The sequence below is a fragment of the Aricia agestis genome, chromosome 20 (assembly GCF_905147365.1).
Source record: "Aricia agestis chromosome 20, ilAriAges1.1, whole genome shotgun sequence".
NCBI classification, from domain to species: domain Eukaryota; kingdom Metazoa; phylum Arthropoda; class Insecta; order Lepidoptera; family Lycaenidae; genus Aricia; species Aricia agestis.
Window position 1 is genome coordinate 13,056,025 of NC_056425.1, and position 18,755 is coordinate 13,074,779.

At 38.0% G+C, this 18,755-nt stretch overlaps 2 protein-coding genes across 11 annotated transcripts in view; one reads left to right on the plus strand and one right to left on the minus strand.

The window, feature by feature from the left end:
- The window catches only part of LOC121737102 (transient receptor potential cation channel trpm), a 282,713-nt gene that overhangs the window by 43,399 nt on the left and 220,559 nt on the right, over positions 1 to 18,755 (plus strand). The window lies entirely within an intron of this gene.
- LOC121737106 (venom carboxylesterase-6-like) lies at positions 11,694 to 17,355 on the minus strand. Its single transcript, XM_042128661.1, has 3 exons — positions 17,155 to 17,355; positions 12,439 to 13,685; positions 11,694 to 12,252 (listed from the first exon to the last, which is right to left on the minus strand). Exons 1-3 carry the CDS (start codon positions 17,326 to 17,328, stop codon positions 11,976 to 11,978), a joined length of 1,698 nt encoding a protein of 565 aa, XP_041984595.1. The 5' UTR covers positions 17,329 to 17,355; the 3' UTR covers positions 11,694 to 11,975.

Genomic DNA, 18,755 nt, shown 5'->3' on the forward strand with positions numbered 1-18,755 from the left:
TTGCATTACTACAAGGATGTATGAAAAATGTATGCTTGTAGTAGTGAAGTAAAAGATCTTACTACAGTAGCTTTTCGTCTGTTTCTCGTTACTAGTCTGTGATGCTACAGTAAGGTAATAAAGTTCATTTTTTAATTGACTTCCAAAAAGGAGATTCTATGTTCGGTTGTTCAATCTTATTTTATTTTAAACACCTTACTTATCAAACCGAGAAGTTCTTATTGCAGAAGTAGTATAGTATAGTATAGTATAGTATAGTATAGTAGAGAGTCAGTCAATTTATATTTGGCTATGCATAATGCAAATGTCAGAAGTGGAGTTACGACCTACATAACATTTGACCACTGACCGGTCCTTTGGGGTTATGTTGTATGTACCTACTAAATTAAGGTATATTCACACAGTTAAGTAATGTCAAAAATACGGGACGATAGGTTATTCAGGGCAGATAAGACCATGTAGTGGACTGCACCAATAAAATTATATATTATTAAGGGCGAGCGGTTTATACGTGTTCGATACTTGTGGTACAAGTCACAGACTTTTATAGTCTGTTTAATAATGAACTTAAAAAAAATTAAGGCTTACGTGTACAGAAGCCTAAATAAGTTGTACACCTTGCATTCTGGAGGTTGATTTGTAAACGTGTTCGGATAGGTTAAAAGTTAAAACTGCAAAAAACAGTTTTTGATATCAAGGAAATGTCGAAGGATTGGAATAATAAAAAAATACGTGTGGCACTCAGGTACTGCCGTAGTAAATCTATTACATTGCATTTTTATCACTTATGCAATTATAATTTGCATACGTCTAGTCGCACGCACACAAACACCGTGCCAAAGTCGGTACGGCAACGCCGCATTGCTGTGCCGGTCGGAGAGTAGGGGGTGTAAGGTTTATATAGGTATTATAGGAAAAGCTATATTGCAAACGCTTAAAAGTAAAATGGAATACTTCCTCAAGAATATTTTAATATATAATTAAGTTTAAAGTTTTTAGGGTTAAGGACCCAAAGAGTAAAAACGGGACCCTATTACTGAGACTTCGATGTCTGCCCGCCTGTCTATCTGTCTGTCTCCAGGCTGCATCTCAAGAACCGCTATAGCTAGAATTCTGAAATTTTTATAGATTGTGTATTTCTATTGCCGCTATAACCACAAACACTAAAAACAAAATACAATTAATATTTAAGGGGGGCTCCCATACAACAAACGTGACTTTTTCGGCCTGTTTTTGCTCTATATCAATAATGGCAACAGGTAGGCACTTGAATTTTTTACGAGGTCCTTTATTATATGTGTAAGTACTTTAATATTTAATTATAATATTAAAATAAAATAAAAATTCAAGGGGGGCTCCTATACAAAAAAATAATTTTTGGCCTATTTTTGCTCTATAACGGTACGGAACCCTTCGTGCGCGAGTCTGACTCGCACTTGGCCGATTTTATTTCTTCTAGCGATAGTAACACCGTGAACGTGGTTCTTCTGTTCTGTTATTGTAGAAAAATACAAACTAGCCAGCCGCTTCTGACTTGACCCACCGAATGCGCAACGAAAAATACAAGGCTACTTATTTTAAGATACGGAGAGTAAATATTTATTTGATATGTGTATCTTATAAAAATATACTCCGACTGTGTAATATAAACTGGGCCGAGTATCGAGTACATAGACAACCTTATTATATTTTAAGTCCCGAAGTGCAATCTGTTAGAAAGATTTGGTCGGAAGATCTTCCATTGGTCATATTTCAACAACGTTTGTCGGGTCAGCTAGGTACAATATTCAGTCTCATTATGTTTTATATATTGGGTTTCCAGGTATTTCACATATCACATATTTACATATAACATACAAGCAGTGGCGGCGCGCTGGGCGAGGTTTCTTCGGCGCCCAGGGTGCTGGTAGTGTTAAGACAGGGTTTCGCAAACTTTCGGCTCCACGAACCTCTTTTAAAATTTGCAGGTGACAACTGACAATGAATCCCTTACGATAAATAATGAAATCCTACACCTCCCCCCCAGAAAATCATAAAATAGACTGTTAAAGAAAATAAGGTTTTTATTTGAATAAAAGGTAACACATAAAGTGGCAAAATAAATGCCTTTCTAATATTAATGTGATGGGTGTGCTTGTTTCTTGTCGCAAATGCATTCAATGTTAAGAGTAGTTTTGGTCAATTTTAACCTTAATTCTGACTAGGTATCAAGTCGATTTCTGTATTTAGTTTTTATGATGAGTAGGTGTGAAAACCCACTCTCATATAAGTATGTTGTAGCAAAGGTAATTTAAGGCAATTCACCGCTTTGCGTGAGAGTTCGAAGTACTCTGCCTGTCTAGCTGCCCAAAAATCTATCAATCAGATTGAAGAGTTTTATCTACGGACATTTCTTATAATGACTCCTGTTGCCACCATTACGTACATTTTGTCGCGAACCACCTGCCGTCAAATGGCGAACCTCTAGGGGTTCGCGTACCCCACTTTGAGAAACCCAGTGTTAAGACAGCGAAATCTTAGTAATAGGGCCCCGTTTTTACCCTTTGGGTGCACCCTAAAAAGCGCCCCTTTTTAGGGTATTCCGTACCCAAAGGGTAAAAACGACACCTATTACTAAGACTTCGTTGTCTGTCCGTCTGTCTGTCTCCAGGCTGTATCTCAAGAACCGCTATAGCTAGACTTCTGAAATTTTCATAGATTGTGTATATCTGTTGCCGCTATAACAACAAATACTGAAAACAAAATAAAATTAATATTTAAGGGGAATCCCATACAATAAACGTGATTTTTTCGGCCTCTTTTGCTCTATATCAATAATGGCAAAAGATAGGCACTTGAATTTTTCACAAAGTCCTTTGTCATATTATGTACTTTAATATTAAAGTATAATATTAAAATAAAATAAAAATTTTAGGGGGGCTCCCATACCAAAAACACAATTTTTGGCCTATTTTTGTTTTGGCCGATTTTATTGTTGTCCTTCGGCGCCCCTTTTCATCCGGCGCCCAAATATTGCCCCCTAACGCCGCTTCTACAAGCGTGCTTCAAGTTTCAACAATAAAGGCCATTTATAAAAGCTAATGTATTGTACAATATTTCCCTAGGGTCAGTTGATATGATGTTTAAATTTTCCTTTTGTTATAAAACAATTTCTTCCATTTTCCGGATTTTCCTGAGGGAATATTGCGTCGGCACTTCAATATTCAGTTCTATCATAAGATTTCTTTGGTAATAAGTTTAAGTTTACTTTTAGGCCGGTATAAATAGTCAGTACTTAAGATGCGACCCGGTCTCAAGACGCGGTTCGGCTCTGTGATTGGTCCAAATTTTGACAGCCAAGCCAACCAATCACAGAGCCTGAACCGTGTCTTGAGACTGAGATGCATCTTCAGTACTGACTATTTATACGGGCCTTAGAAAGCTTGTAATGTCTTCTGTGAGTTGTTTGGCCTCCAATAACTCCATACACTGCGTTCAGAATAATACAGACTGTTACAAAATAAAGTGATAAAATTTTAGGGTTTGTTTCTCTTATAATATTATACAGCATGACTGGTGAGTGGTGAGACATGTTCAATACTTAAGAGGCCGGGTGCCATCGAAATTCTCATACATACGTTGCGTGCTCCAAATTTCATGTCAATTGCCACTGGTGGCACGCGTGCCATTGGTTCACCCCTGCTCCATACCTAGCTAATTAGCTATCGGCTTCTCTTACCTCTTACCTTTTGAAGATCAAAATTCCTACCTAAACATCCTAGGACGTCTCTCTGTCATCAATTTTTTTTACTTCTGTGGTTTTCCTTTCTTCGTTTACCATTTGCACCAGTCGGCACTCTGTAACCACTCTTCTCTACTCTGTACTTGTGTAATGAAGGTCAGTGGTGACCACAGATTACTAAATAGTTAGGTAACTGTAACAAACTTTTCAGACAAATAGTCCGGTCACGGAATGACTCAAAGGAGAGTATAGAGTGCGTGAGCGGGAAATTCGGGTGAAGAAATCGCTCACGCATTCTATAACTACGTTGTTGTCTGAACTAAAATATTTCTTTTGTGAATAATTTGTCTGAAACAATAATTGCTGCTATTTCTCGTGCGAACTGATAAAAATGCTAATAAACAATTACTGATTCACAGACATGTAAATAATAACCTGAGAATTGGCACAACTGAAGTTACTGAACAGATTATATTGTAAAATGTAAATCTTCATAATATGTACAATTATATTGAGACTAGTTGATGCCTGCAACTGCGGAGCACAGAAATTCTCGCAGGAACCGGTACATGGATAAAATACACAGGGATAAAATGTATCTTATGTCCTTTTCCGGGACTCAAAGTGTCTCCATCCTTTCAGCAAAATCGGTTTAGCGGTTTTGACGCGAAGAGGTAACAGACAGACAGACACACCGGACATACAGACACACTTTCGCATTTAAAATATTAGTATGGATATAATATAATGCCTTAGATCGTAATCGCTCTTATTTGTCCATCATGGACCACCAGCCGCATTATACCGGGGTCCGCTTACTAAGTGGTTATAAAATATAGCTGCTACAGCTTACAAGCTGCTGCAGGCCAGCCATAAATAACAGCCATTCAGCCACAATTCGGCGATCTCTATTAACCGCCTGATGACGTAATTTCTCTGTACGTCACATACTAACAGGGCATTTAGGGTACTAATATTATAATGTAGGGTTCACAGTGTTAAAATTATCAGCCATCTTACTGCCTGCTACTTTCACAGCGACTTTTGACGTGGGAGAGCCATGCTTCGGCACGAATGGGCCGGCTCGACCGGATAAATACCACGTCCTCACAGAAAACCGGTGTGAAACAGCGCTTCCGCTGTGTTTCGCTGAGTGAGTGAGTTTACCGGAGGCCCAATCCCCTACCCTTTTCCTTTCCCTACCCTCCCCTATTTCTTTCCGTACCCTCCCCTAGGCCCTTCCGTACCCTCCCCTATTCCCTTCCCTACCCTCCCCTATTACCCCTTAAAAGGCCGGCAACGCACCTGCAGCTCTTCTGATGCTGCGAGTGAAAAAATAAAGCGAACACTCAATAGAGGACTCATACACACCCTAAAGCTGTGCCTAACGGCCATTTCCAATATTTGATCTATCTCTGGTTTTGCCCTACTAGAGATAGGAATAGCTCACATTAGACATTAGAGACATAATATATTTTATGTCAATTGTGAGCTATTCCTATCTCTAGTAGGGCAAAACCAGAGATAGATCAAATATTGGGAACGGCCGGTGAAGTATTATCAATTAGTTTTGTTATATATTTCATATCACCTTTATATAAATATACTTATTACTTAAATTAATTTCCATTTTGTTAGTCTCGCTATAACTCTAGAACGGCTGGTAAAAGGGGTATGAAGATTTTGGCCGACCTACTTTCGCTAAATTGTGTATTTCGCGTTCACGAATATTTTTTTTCAAAAATGGATAGCTAACATCAATACAAACAAAAAATAATGATATTAGCTACCCATTTTTGAAAAAAATATTCGTGAACGCGAAAAAACACATTTAGCGGACAGGTAGGTCGGCCAGGCTCCAAACAAAAATCTTCATACCCCTTTAGGAATTCACTGGTCATGTAGTGTGATATAAATTGAAAACGCTCCATTGATCGGTACATCACAAATGTTTAACGGCTTGCGAAATGTTCACTCACTTATGTTCGCTTTGATCTGGGTGTCTGGAGAACTGGAATGTGGTATTAAGATTGCCACTTCCATACTAATATGAAAGCAAAGATTGTTACTTCGCTGATGCCATAATCTGTTAAAGGTTTGGAGATTCTACAAGATTTTTCTACACCAATATACTGTCTGAGAAATTGATCAATAGGCAGATGGCGGATCTAAAGTGCTCCCTAGACGGTAATTCAGCATGACATGCATCTACGTGACGGCATTAATTATTGTTGCATGACATGCCGATCGCGAAACGATCATGCGCGAATATAATGCACATATTTCAGGACGAAAAATTGAAGAACTTGTCAATCAATGTACAGCACGTAGTTTACATGTCATTCGCATCAGTCACTACAATAAACAATTATGCGTGCATGGCCGCATGTAACGCATGTAATGCTGAATAGGGATGACGACAAGGTCAAAGATTAGCTGATTTTTTAAATAAAATAAAGACATAGCGATAAAATATAAGTATTTCCAATATTTCAGCTTCATAACTTATGCATTTTTTTTTGTTATGACTTATGAGCCTTGAAAATTGGATAGTCAAGTCGATTTTTTTTATAAAATGCCTTAATTTTTGTATACCATTCGACAAGTTATACAATTTATAAAAAAATCTTATGAAACCACTTTCATAAACGCAATATTTAACATAGCTATCGAATAAACTACCTAAGCGTGACGTCACAGTTAGGTAACATTTTGTATGGATATTTTGGAGACTTTTTAAGCTATCAAAGTCATTTTTTCACCGATATTCCTATTTTTGAATGGTCCTTCACTTACCAACAAGAAAAAAAATCGTCATGCCTGTTTTGTGATTTAGTAATTTCGAAAGATTATCTCAAATTAATGTTAGTCGTGAGCTGTCGGCTGGGTTTGACATAACGCGACCAAATTACGTAGGTCCCCCATCTGCCTATTTGTCAATTACTCTATAGTACACCTGTAAAAACTTATTATGTACTACGAATTGTGCTACGACGTTCAAAAAGTGTATGCATTTATTATTATATTTTATTTAAAACATTATAGTACGGGTTCCGTAAATCTTTTTTTTTTACTATGATTAAGATAATTTTTTGTGAGTAGCTTCATTTTGATACAACTAACAACATTTTTATCTGCGAAGAATCTTGAAAGTGGTAGCTGACAGAGAGTTAGCTGTTGCCCGCAACTTCTTCCGCGTCCACGTCAACATTATTTTTTCGTAATTTTTTTTAATAAAAGTATCCTATGTTACTTCTGTGAGTTCTGATACCTCCAAGAGTATGTGTACAAAGTTACACAGTGAGGTTGGTGTACTGTATTTATACTGTGGCTTAAGGTATTCCCATATAATGTACATTATTATGTACGGTATTATCATAATGTTAGTGGTATTTACTTTGGCCGGCGTTTCATTGTATTTCTGGAATAAGGTGTGGGTAGATCAATGCATTTGTGATGCAAATCGGTTGTTATCCGCAACACTGCAGCGCTCCAAGGATATTTTGACGTGTGGATGACATTGTCAAGGGATCGTGGATGCCAAACAGCTGTCTTTTTTTTTCCATTAATGGGGAATATTACGCAAAAGTCGGAGCAGAGAGCGCTACTAGCACGGTAGATAGTAATCTGACCAAAATCCGACATGTTGCACACGTCATATCAGAATATTGACAGTAACGTTGTCAAACTTCGAGCAAAACTTTTTATTTACTGCCTGTGCTGGTGCTGCCTCTAGCGTGAAAACATTACAGCAATATATCCTACTTATAACTCGGACGCGAAATGATTTGGGATGAAATTTTTTAATCACTTAATTTTTTGTTTCAGGTAAGTGTCTGCCATCATTTTAGGTAGGCAAGGGTGGGGTGAGTGCATTGCAATCATAATTCATGACTCTATGCAAGGCTTATTTGGCGCGTGACCATTTTTTAAACTTGGGAGACAAATCTTCGATTTCGACGCTTGACAATGTTATCTAAGTTATAAATTTCATCTAGATTGTAGCCATAATGATAACTACCGTTACCAGTTTAATTTTAGTGACAGCAGCATTCCAAGCCTCCATGACAATGTCATCAAATTACATGACATTGCCAAAATGAAAAACAAACGCTGCTATTATAATTTTGACAATGTCATTAAAGTGTCAGAAGATTCCATGTGAAGATAATTTTTTGTTCTTGTTATAGAATCAACAAAAATACAGCTCTCATTTTTTTATATTCTTTATTATAAACACACAACCTAAAACAAAATCACATTATTGAAAAAATTCTTAACTACGTATCATATTTTGTGATTTTGTCGCGTCGATTGATTGATACGATTGCGTTGGTCGAAATAAAAAACATCTTAAACCCACGACAAAAGTGATTAGTGACACGAAAACGCTAAATACACTTAGCGTTTTCGGCATCTGGAACTGCCTTGGGGCAGGGCATACAGGCCGAATGGTTACGGAAATAGCCGAACAAGACCGGTGATCCACGAAGCACTTAGACTTTGTACTATTTTTTTAAACTTCGGCTATTTTCGTATTCATTCAGCCTACCCTACCCCGGGGAAGTTCTAGTCTATGCCGAAAACGCTATACCTAAGCGACAATTTTGACGTTTCAGATATGACACTGTCGTTAATGGTGTAAAAATACGCCATTAATTTTTTTTCATGCCATAACTTGAATTTAGAATCTATAGTCAAAACCGTCAAAATGGCCGCTTCGTTAAAGTTAAAGTTAACAGCCTGAAATCTTAGATACGGTATGCCTTAAATCTGGCTGCACACAAAAGAAAGTAAATGAATGCTTAACAAAATTGCAGTGAAAATATGGCAAATCCATTCAAGTCAATTATAATTTCCAAATGGTAACTTAGATATAAACCGTCAGTCGTGAGTCGTGACTCGTGACTCGTGACAATACAATATGTACTTACTATTTCATATTTTACCACATTAAGGGTGGGTTACTTTTTACCAACTTACTTTAACTATAACTGTAACTTTGACTATAACTTTAACTACAATGCAAAATGTCAAATCTTTTGTTAAAGTCAAAAATGGACGCCATATTTAACCATAACCATAGAGCTCAACAAGGCTTTAAATGCACCGCGAAAAAAGGAACTAACGCCGTCATCATACAAAAACGCTATTTTTGACAGTTCTCCTTTACCAGCAGCGCCCCCGCCCACGTTCATTTAAAGCCTTGTCGGACCAGCTGTCATCTGTCAAATTCTGTGGTCAAAGTTAAAGTTAGCTTTAACTATAATAATTAATAAGTAACCATAACTTTGACAATAACTTTAATCTTAACCACGCCTCTGGTGCAACCCACCCTAAGTTATAACAATTTTACATATTTTATTATGTACTTAATTAACATTATGTTAAAACGTGACAGAAATTAGTTGCACATTGTTGTATCTACGAGTAAGGTCAATGTGTCGAAGTCCGGCATACTTTTCTAAAATTAAAGTTTAACATAATTTATTGACTTTTTAAAGTAACTTGTGTCATCGGAAATTATAGGCTATATATTCATTAGACCTATAATGACCTAAAAATAATCTTAGTTGCCGTATTTTTTTACTTACGTGGTATTTTTTAAAAACTCGGTGTGTAGACGGACTTCCCTTACAGTTCGAGGTAAGTCCGTCTAGCAGCAGTATAGCCATAACTTGTGAAGTAAAATGCATGGCAACAGTTTCTAGCAAAGCCGCAATACGGCCATTCAAATATGTGTTTAAGGTGTCGGTAATAAGGTTCGCATTCCAGAGAAAATTAATTTTATATCACTTTAAGGCAAGTCGTAAATCTAAGTGATTGCAAACATTTTCATTAAAATTATAGTGCATTTTTTGAAAAATTAAACACTAAGTATAAACATAAATGTTACAACAAAATTATATTAATTAGTGCCGGTAAAATCTACAACTTTGCTTCATCATCATTTATGGGATGAGACATTTTTCAACATACTCCCCTACTTAATTTTGATTTGATTATTGTTATTGATACGTCTACTTAGTACCAATTTTTGTATTCCTTCATATTAATATTTAGTTACTTAAAATAACTTTTTAGTTTACGTGGCAGTTTGGGGCCATGCACGCGAAAGTTACGCGTTTTTACCATTATTTTCGCCGCTCAATTAAAATTATAAGGGTTGTTGGTCCGGGAGGTAGGATTTTTTAAGAAAAGCTCTTTAAGGACCTTTTTTCAAATTTTGATTATCTCAAATAATTTTTGGTTTTTGGAATATTAAAAAACCAAACCCTTCTTTTTTGACTTAGTAGTTTACAACTTTTGCAATTTTTATCAGCCCCTCTTGTATGCTCTTTTCGTGCAGTAAAATTTGGGCAATGCTATAATTTAGTAGTCCATAGTTTAAATGCAAATTAACAATAAAGACATGTATATTTGAAAAGATTGACAATATCTGATTCGAGGCAAGACCGGCATATGACGGCCTTTCCTTATGAAAACTAGACTGACTTCCCAATTATTGCAATTTTAGGTTAGACACATGTTGCAGATGATAATAACGAAATTAAAGCGATATTAACGAATCGAACACCAGTAATAAGTAAAAGGATCACTAAATTACTTATGTAATCCAAGAAACTACAAAAACTCCTTCGTATTCCCACCTTTTTTAATTTTTTTGGCAGAGACTTACACTCCGATTGCGAGTACAAAATGGAAAAAAAATTGAGATCGTTTTTTTTTGTAACAGGTAGTTAGTAGCGACATGTTTGTTTCTTAGGTCAAACTAACTTTGCAATATTGTTTTACCCACTGAGCCATATGAAACTAGTCGTTCAAATATGGAAGTTATTGCCGCTAGACGGACTTACCTCTCAGACGGACTTCGACACATTGACCTTAATAATATTTTACAAAGAGGACGGATTTTTTATAATAATTATGATAAAGTAAGCTCATGATATTTGTTTTAAGTTTTAACAACAAACACTACGTAAATGCATACTAATATTATAAATGCGATAGTGTATCAGCTGTCTGTCACGTTGTCTGTCTGTTTGAGGCATCTTCACGCTAAAATCGCTTAACGAACATTTCTAAAATTTGGCATGTAGAATACTTTGAGTTCCGGGGAAAGACAAACGATAGTTTTGTCGCGGAACAATTCCTTATTTTACATTTAAAATAAAAACGTATGTCGAATTTACATCGCAGTTTTACAAATACATTTAGAGCAAGGTGCAGCAAGTGATTGGACAGTACTTAGTCATTGGACAGAGCACAAAAACACAACATTTATTAAGGTTGCTTTAAAACTTTTAAAGCAACCTTAATAAATTAAAAACTACTGTCCAAGTCATTTTAACCTATGTCGAATTTACAACAAAGCTACGAAAAAATCAATATGGCGCCGCACTGGGTTGAAGTAATTAATATTTTTAACTAAGTACTTAACAACATGTTGGGTTGAACTTTTAACTATAAAATACTTTGAAAACAATAATACTTTTTATTTCAACTAGAAAAAGTACTAACGGTTAATGCAGGCACTTGTAAAAAAAATGTACGGTACTTAAACATTTCTATGGAATTCTGCCCTTGATTTTTTCGATCTTATGTATATAGTACAACAAAAAGAAAACAAGTGAATTACCAGAATTAGTACTTATTAATTAATTTTTACTTAATTAGTAAGTACTTACAAAATAAAAGTTATAACAAGTAACTTATAAGTTTAATAAGGCTCTTAAACAAAAATTCTTAATGCGCTATTTTTATTTATAAACATTTTGGACTTTATCTATGGTTTGGACGTCATGCGTTAGGAACATTCGAAATTTAAAAGTAAAAATAAAAACATAAGCATAAATAATTTTAATTTAAATTATTTTTTTAACAATCTTGGTAATTTCCACTTGTCATAATATCATAGCTTTTGCTTTCAAATAATATTAGGCTCACGTATTTTAAAAACTTCTAATCTATTTAAAAAATCTTTTTTGAAAATGTTCGCAGTTTCAAAAAATGCTTGTTTATGACACAATTCTATCAGTGAAACTTTGGGTTATGTGGTCGCTGGTGAAACTGATTTTTATGTAGATGGCTGACCTACGTGTTTGTTAAGTCTATTTTGGCTAGATCTGTCGGCTTGGTATAGCCCGTCCAATTTACGTATGTCCTCCATGTCTAATCTGTGAATGAATCAATTGCACTGACCATCCATCTACTAATAGTTATAGTAATAACCACAATCATTTCTTATAAAAATCTAATTCAAAAGCAAGCGCAGTGCAATAAATATTGGTACGAGACTAAACGCTAAACGAGCACTCGTAGCACCTGATATAGGTGTAGGTGCCCTGTAGTGGGCATTGTAGATGCTATTCCAGAAGTTGGTCGTCTCCTCTCTTATGTTCCCTCTCGCCTCCTCCTTTCCAATGGTCACGTTGGTGGACACCTCCCCGCCACTGATGTACAGCAGGTGGAAGACGCCTGATGATGATATAGGATCCCACATCGTGAAGTTCGGGTAACCGCCTTGGGACCTGGAATCGATAAATGGGTTATGATTACACGTGGCAGTTGGTAAGGTATGGAAGTAGCATTGGAAGAATTTAATATTGATGTCTTTATGCTTATAACTGTAATAATCTCGAGGTTGAGGTGGTAGATGTTTACTTTGCTTGGAAACTTGATGGTTTCTCCAGCAAAAGATTAACTCTAGAACTCACCCAGTACGCGCGAACATCGCGATACGGGATGTCAGCAAGTTCCGTAGAGAGATTTCAAGGGTGGAAAGGTTGTAGTCGAACACGTAACTGAGGAGGCCCCCGTGCCTCACCCCTGTCAACTGGATCTGCGGGTATGCCCACTCCGGATCGACTGTCCTCTTGTACGCGAACTCGAAGATCCTGACGTCGGCCCTGGACGTCGCAGCCCTCTCGCGAGCTCCCCTAATCACGGCCATGGTTATAAGCGAGTCACCCTGGTAGTCCAAGAAGTCTTCTATCGTCGCCAAGCCCACATAGCTCTGGGCGAAGTAGAACTCGCGAATGGTACGAGCTACCGCAGTCTTGTTGGTTTCGGACTCAAATTTCAGGTCCGCTTGCAAAAAGTCTGAGAAATTGCTCTCCATTTTGGTGAGCCAATTCGAGAATAGCGCCTGCTGCGCCCGAATTGTCCCCTCCCGGTCCACGTAGCCGATTATGTAAGGAACGTGGCTGTAGTTCCCGGATCTCAAGATATTGATTGGGGAGTCCGTTAAGAATGTGTCGTTGTTCAGTTGAGGGTTCTCAACGCACGGAGCGAATAAGGGCGTGTTGTTGTAGAACTCGAAATCATTAATCGCATTCACCAGCAGGTCAGTAGCGGTCGAGGAGAGTAATTCGGCTAGTTCACTGTTAGTTTTACCCGTGTAACCCATTTTGTCTCCAACTGCATGGGCGTAAGCTACAGGCTCGTATGCTACAGCGCTTGGGGACAGAGCGGATCCACTCAAAACCATCGCCTTATGAACTAATTCATCGGCCTTTCCAGACAGCGTGATGAGATCCACCATAGCAGCTCCCGATCCATGACCAAAAAGCATAACATTTCCCGGATTTCCGCCGAAGCCAGCGATGTTCTGTTGTATCCACGTCAGGGCTTGGACTACATCCTTCAAGCCGACGTTTCCTGGCGCCTCGGGTACGCCGAGGCAGAGGAATCCGAAGATCGACAGCCTATAGTTTACTGACACGAATACGATATCCTGTTGCACCAGGTTGTCGTACGAGTAAGGAATGTTGCTGATCGTGTCGTAGTCCTCCCCTTCCAGCCAAACCATGACCGGATTGGAAGCGGCGAGGTTGTTCGTATGGATGCTCAGCACCAGACAGTCTTCGACTCCCACTAGGCCTCTCGGGGTGGGGTGAGCGCAGATGATGTTGTTGTCGACAGCGTGGTACTCTCCCGGGTAAACCGGTGCAGGCGTTGGGTTCTGAAATTGATAAAGTTACGCAGCCTTAGATCATTTGTGTATTTAGAATTGAGATTTAAGTAATTGTACAGTAAAGGAAACTGTCTATGCGAGCGTTAAGTTATCTTCTATATGTTGATACGTGGGAGAGACATGCTTCGGCACGAATGGGCCGGCTCGACCGGAGAAATACCACGTTCTCACAGAAAACCGGCGTGAAACAGCGCTTGCGCTGTGTTTCGCCGAGTGAGTGAGTTTACCGGAGGCCCAATCCCCTACCCTATTCCCTTCCCTACCCTCCCCTATTACTATATTCCCTCTCAAAAGGCCGGCAACGCACCTGCAGCTCTTCTGATGCTGCGAGTGTCCATGGGCGACGGAAGTTGCTTTCCATCTGGTGACCCGTTTGCCCCCTTATTTTTATTAAAAAAAAAAAATATCTATTGTATGTTATTTTCGGACTTTTATCATATTCTCTCAAAGATCTGCTATCAACCATATTCTGAAAAAATATCAAGCAAAATCAGTTCAACGAAAGTGTTGCAATATCTATATCTTATCTGGTTATGTGTACACGTTGACTTATATCAACTGTTTACCTTCGAAGAAATTCACGACGTCTATGATATATTTTACACTATTATCACAATCCGTGATACTGACTTATGTAAACTTTCTTAAATTGGTGTCCAGACTCCAGTATTATAACTGACAGCCCATGACCATGTTAGATACTTTAATAAAAAGTTTAGATGTTTAGAACTTCTAACTCTTCTAACAATTTAATATTCTAGGGCCTGTTTCACCTCTTTCTAATAAAGTGCCGAATAGGCTATTCACAGCTTTTTTGACAGATTCTCCATACTTCATCTGTCAAGTTAAGTGGTGGATAGCCTATTCGGCACTTATCAGGAAGTGGTGAAGTAGGCTCTAATTATTGTAATAACAACTATATAACAATAAGTGTATGTATTTCTAGAAAAGTTATCTGCTAATTAATAATACCTGAGTATAATAATAAAATGCCATTTTCTGACCTAAGCTATAGGATTTTCTACCGACAATAGTCTTAGAGCGATGCCGCCGCTGCTTTGTAGAAACGTACGGCAAAATGAAACCTATAGCCTAGGACCTAGGTTATAAAGTAGCATTTTATTTGAATTTTCGTCGGTCGCGATCGCTTGCGGCAAATGATAATAATAATCTTTTAATTCAGGTAATAGCAATAGACCCATAAAATAACATAATTTAAGGTTTTTTTTTTATGAAATAAGGGGGCAAACGAGCCGTTTGGTCACCTGATGGAAAGCAACTTCCGTCGCCCATGGACACTCGCAGCATCAGAAGAGCTGCAAGTGCGTTGCCATCATTTTAAGAGGGAATAGGGTAATAGGGGAGGGTAGGGAAGGGAATAGTTGAGGGTAGGGAAGGGAATAGGGTAGGGGTTAGGGGATTGGGCCTGCGGTAAACTCACTCACTCGGCGAAACACAGCGCAAGCGCTGTTTCACGCCGGTTTTCTGTGAGAACGTGGTATTTATCCGGTCGAGCCGGCCCATTCATGCCGAAGCATGGCTCTCCCACGTATAAAAAAAAACAGGTAAAAATAAAATAAATAAAATAAAACTTAAAAAGTGTTAAAATTAGAAATAATTCTTCAAGCCCCATAAGAGCACCGGTGATCGCGACAACAATAGAATAACAATAGCATTTCCTGGAAACTGCGATCGAAGTATTAAAAGATGGGAAAGCCCTGTCAAGAATAACAATGGCACAACTCGGTTTAATTTTTTGTTTATATCCAGATCAAAATGAATCTAAACGAACAATGTATTTGAAGGTCATGTTATGTTTGTATATATTATGTTGTTTCTTTATGTTAGTCTCGCCGTGCGGTGTGCAAACTGGTTTACCGACATTAGGTTAATCAATAACCATACAGTACAGCTTCCGATTCTCAAGTATCCATGATAGGCCAAAGTAAACTTTATGAAACTTTTGCATATTTTGTCAATTTCAAATAAGTGTAATTTTTATTATAATAACTGAATGTTTTTTTGCAATACAAATATTTCTATTTTACCTACATATTGGTTTATATTTGATACAGTTATGCTAACCAGTTTTGGTGCATATACAGTATAAGTGACGTCATAAGTAAATATTTTGAGAACGTAATATGCTAAGGGTGGGTTGCACCAGAGGCGTGGCTAAAGTTAAAGTTATGGTTAAAGTTAAAGCTAACTTTAACTTTACCCTAAACTTTGACCACAGAATTTGACAGATGACAGCTGATCCGACAAGGCTTTTAAATGAACGTGGCGAGGGCGCTGCATGTAAAGGAGAACTGTCAAAAATAACGATTTTTATGATGACAGCGTTAGTTAGTTTTTTCGCCGCGTGCTTTTAAAGCCTTGTCGAGCTCTATGGTTATGGTTAAATATGGCGTCCGTTTTTGACTTTAACCAGAGATTTGACATTTTGCATTGTAGTTAAAGTTAAAGTTACAGTTATAAGTAGTTAAATTAAGTTGGTGCAACCCACCCTTACTAGTCACTCCTGAGTCCTCACTCCTGAGATTATAAATTAACTTTTGCTATTGTTAAAATTGTTGAAGAGTTCATAACCTAGATTACAAACTAGATTCTAATGCAGTAAATTGTTGTTCAAAATTGTTTTTTTTTTAGGTTTTCTTGCGCACCTCCAAAGAAAATAGGTTTCTAATGTAGTTTCTAATGAATTTCTTAAATTTTTTGACCGAGGATATAATAAGTAATTAATAGCGAATTATAAAATTAGCGAACTATAAAATTCTCGTGTCGTGATGTTTGTTGCCAAACTTCTCCGAAACTGATGGATCGATTTTGATGATGTGTCTATCCTGTAGCCTGTAGGTCTGAGGATCGACTGGGTCAACACTTTTTCATACCCGAAATAACGTAGGTATAAGGCAACACAACGTTGCCGGGCCAGCTATTACAAATTTTGTAATCGTTATCTTGTGTTATGACTTATGAATGACTTACAATGAACACATGAAACAAAAGAGTATACAAATTAACGGAAATGTTTGGTCAAACTGTTACGGTTATAAGACGCTTTCTGGGAATTCAATAAACTACCTGCTAGTTGACAGAGGTTAACCCTAGATGGCGTTACCTATTCGTATGAAACAAAATAGACGTCTAGTCTAAACATTTTGTGAATAAATAAATCTGTATAAAATATGTATGTACTTACCACAGATTTAAAAACATATTAAAATTCGTTCATCTGATATTTTTATTTTTTACGGTAGTCTATCTTTAGTGTCACCGTGTACCGTGGATTTTGTAAAACATTTTGAATGTTCGACAATATTGTAGTAAAAAGAATAAACATTATGTAATTGTCTGTTTACGCCGGACAACCTTCGTTTACCGGTGTACTTAGACACATACATATTTGCAGAAACAGTCATACAAAACACTCAAGAATTATCGCAAAAAATACCTTAAATCTATTGCTTCCCGACGCGGGGCCGGCGTAGTGAATCCCATAGAAGTTCGCGATGCCATTATTGTAGGCACCGATAATAACACCTTGCGTGGTATTAACTGTGGGCACCACGGGCACTGTCTGCGCGTGCGCAGCGGCGAATAACACAAACAAAATGGCGACGTACATGGCGTCTGGCGCGGCCGGCGTCTCGCGGCGGAATGAGGCGACCAATGAATGAGGTCACACGAGTTACATTCTTGTCGATATCGTCTAGATATCAAGTACTGATTAGCAATAGGTGCCAAAAAAGGGGAAATGTTCGATATTTAAAGTATTTTCATCGATGTTATCGAAAATTTCATGTGCGAATCAACTAGATTCGTGAATTATGTGATAAGATTAGTAGTGCGCTGGGGGCTGGGGTGCAGGCTAAAGATTCATGCACACTTTGTCGGGACGTGCCGGGGCGTGCCGAGGCGGGTCGGGGTGAAGCGCAGCGCAAAATGCGCTATAGCACACTATTGCCGGGTCGGGTCGCATCGCATTGACGGATATTAACGCTCACTGTGCCGGGGCGTGCCGGGGCGGTTTGGCGCGCAGTGCATTGACGGATTTTGAGCCGAGGCTTGCCGGGCCGCTTGCTATAGCACACTGTTGCCGGGGCGCAGCGGGTCTTGTTGGGCCGTGTCGCATTGACGGAAATCCGCCGAGCAAAAATCCGCGCCGGCACAGTGTGCGATACGCGCAACCGCTTCCATACGAATTGTATGGAGGCGGATTTTTGCGATGCGCCCCGGCATTCTGAGCCCCGGCAGGGCCCGTCTCAGTGTGCTCACTCCTTAATTCCTTGGAGAGACGGGCGGGCCGCGAGTTTCTACCGACGACGGACGCGATGTTCTGTTTTTGCAAATAAGACGTTTTTTCCTCAGAGATCCTCAGGGATGATTCCCGAAAGAGGTTTGGCTGTTTAATGTTTTGGCCTAGAAAGGTCAGAAAAATCATATATTATCTGTGTGTTTGTGTTACGAGTAACGTAATATTAGAAAGTAAACTGATTTTTTCGACGAGTTTAGAAATTCCTGGAGTTAAGCTTCGAATTCTTTAATTTTTTGTAAATTGAAACTCTTTCAGTGTCAGCACGTATACTAACTACATTATGTAGATCTACTTAATGAAATTACACTGTCATCTTGAGTCTTGACTATAATTTGCTTTATCAATATTACTTTACAACCATTACTATTATACTTAATAATTAATATTAATTATTATGATTACTTATCTACAAATGCAAAAATGTGTCTGTCTGTTACCTCTTCACGCCTAAATCGCTAAACCGATTTAGCTGAAATTTGGTATGGATATCAAAGTATATTTTCAGGATAAAAAGTATAATATGTCCTTTCCCATGGTCTACTACTATAATCTGCGCCACATGATAGAATCGCTGTTAAGCATTAGTGTCCAAGCAACAAAAGTTGTTAAATTTTGAATGCAGTCTTGTTCTAAATCATCTAAAGAACATTATAACTACATTCGTTCATAACTCAACACGAAATTTTTTGTGGGCTTTGACTATACACTACACGTAGGTTAGGACACTAAATAATGCT

What these genes read in the sequence shown, in the direction of transcription:
- LOC121737106 (XM_042128661.1), bottom strand. Translation starts at nt 17,328, where the DNA reads ATGTACGTCGCCATTTTGTTTGTGTTATTCGCCGCTGCGCACGCGCAG. An exon ending in CGGGAAGCAATAGATTTAAG is followed by an intron (nt 13,686 to 17,154) that starts GTATTTTTTGCG and finishes TATCAATTTCAG; the next exon opens with AACCCAACGCCTGCACCGGT. An exon ending in GCGATGTTCGCGCGTACTGG is followed by an intron (nt 12,253 to 12,438) that starts GTGAGTTCTAGA and finishes TATCGATTCCAG; the next exon opens with GTCCCAAGGCGGTTACCCGA.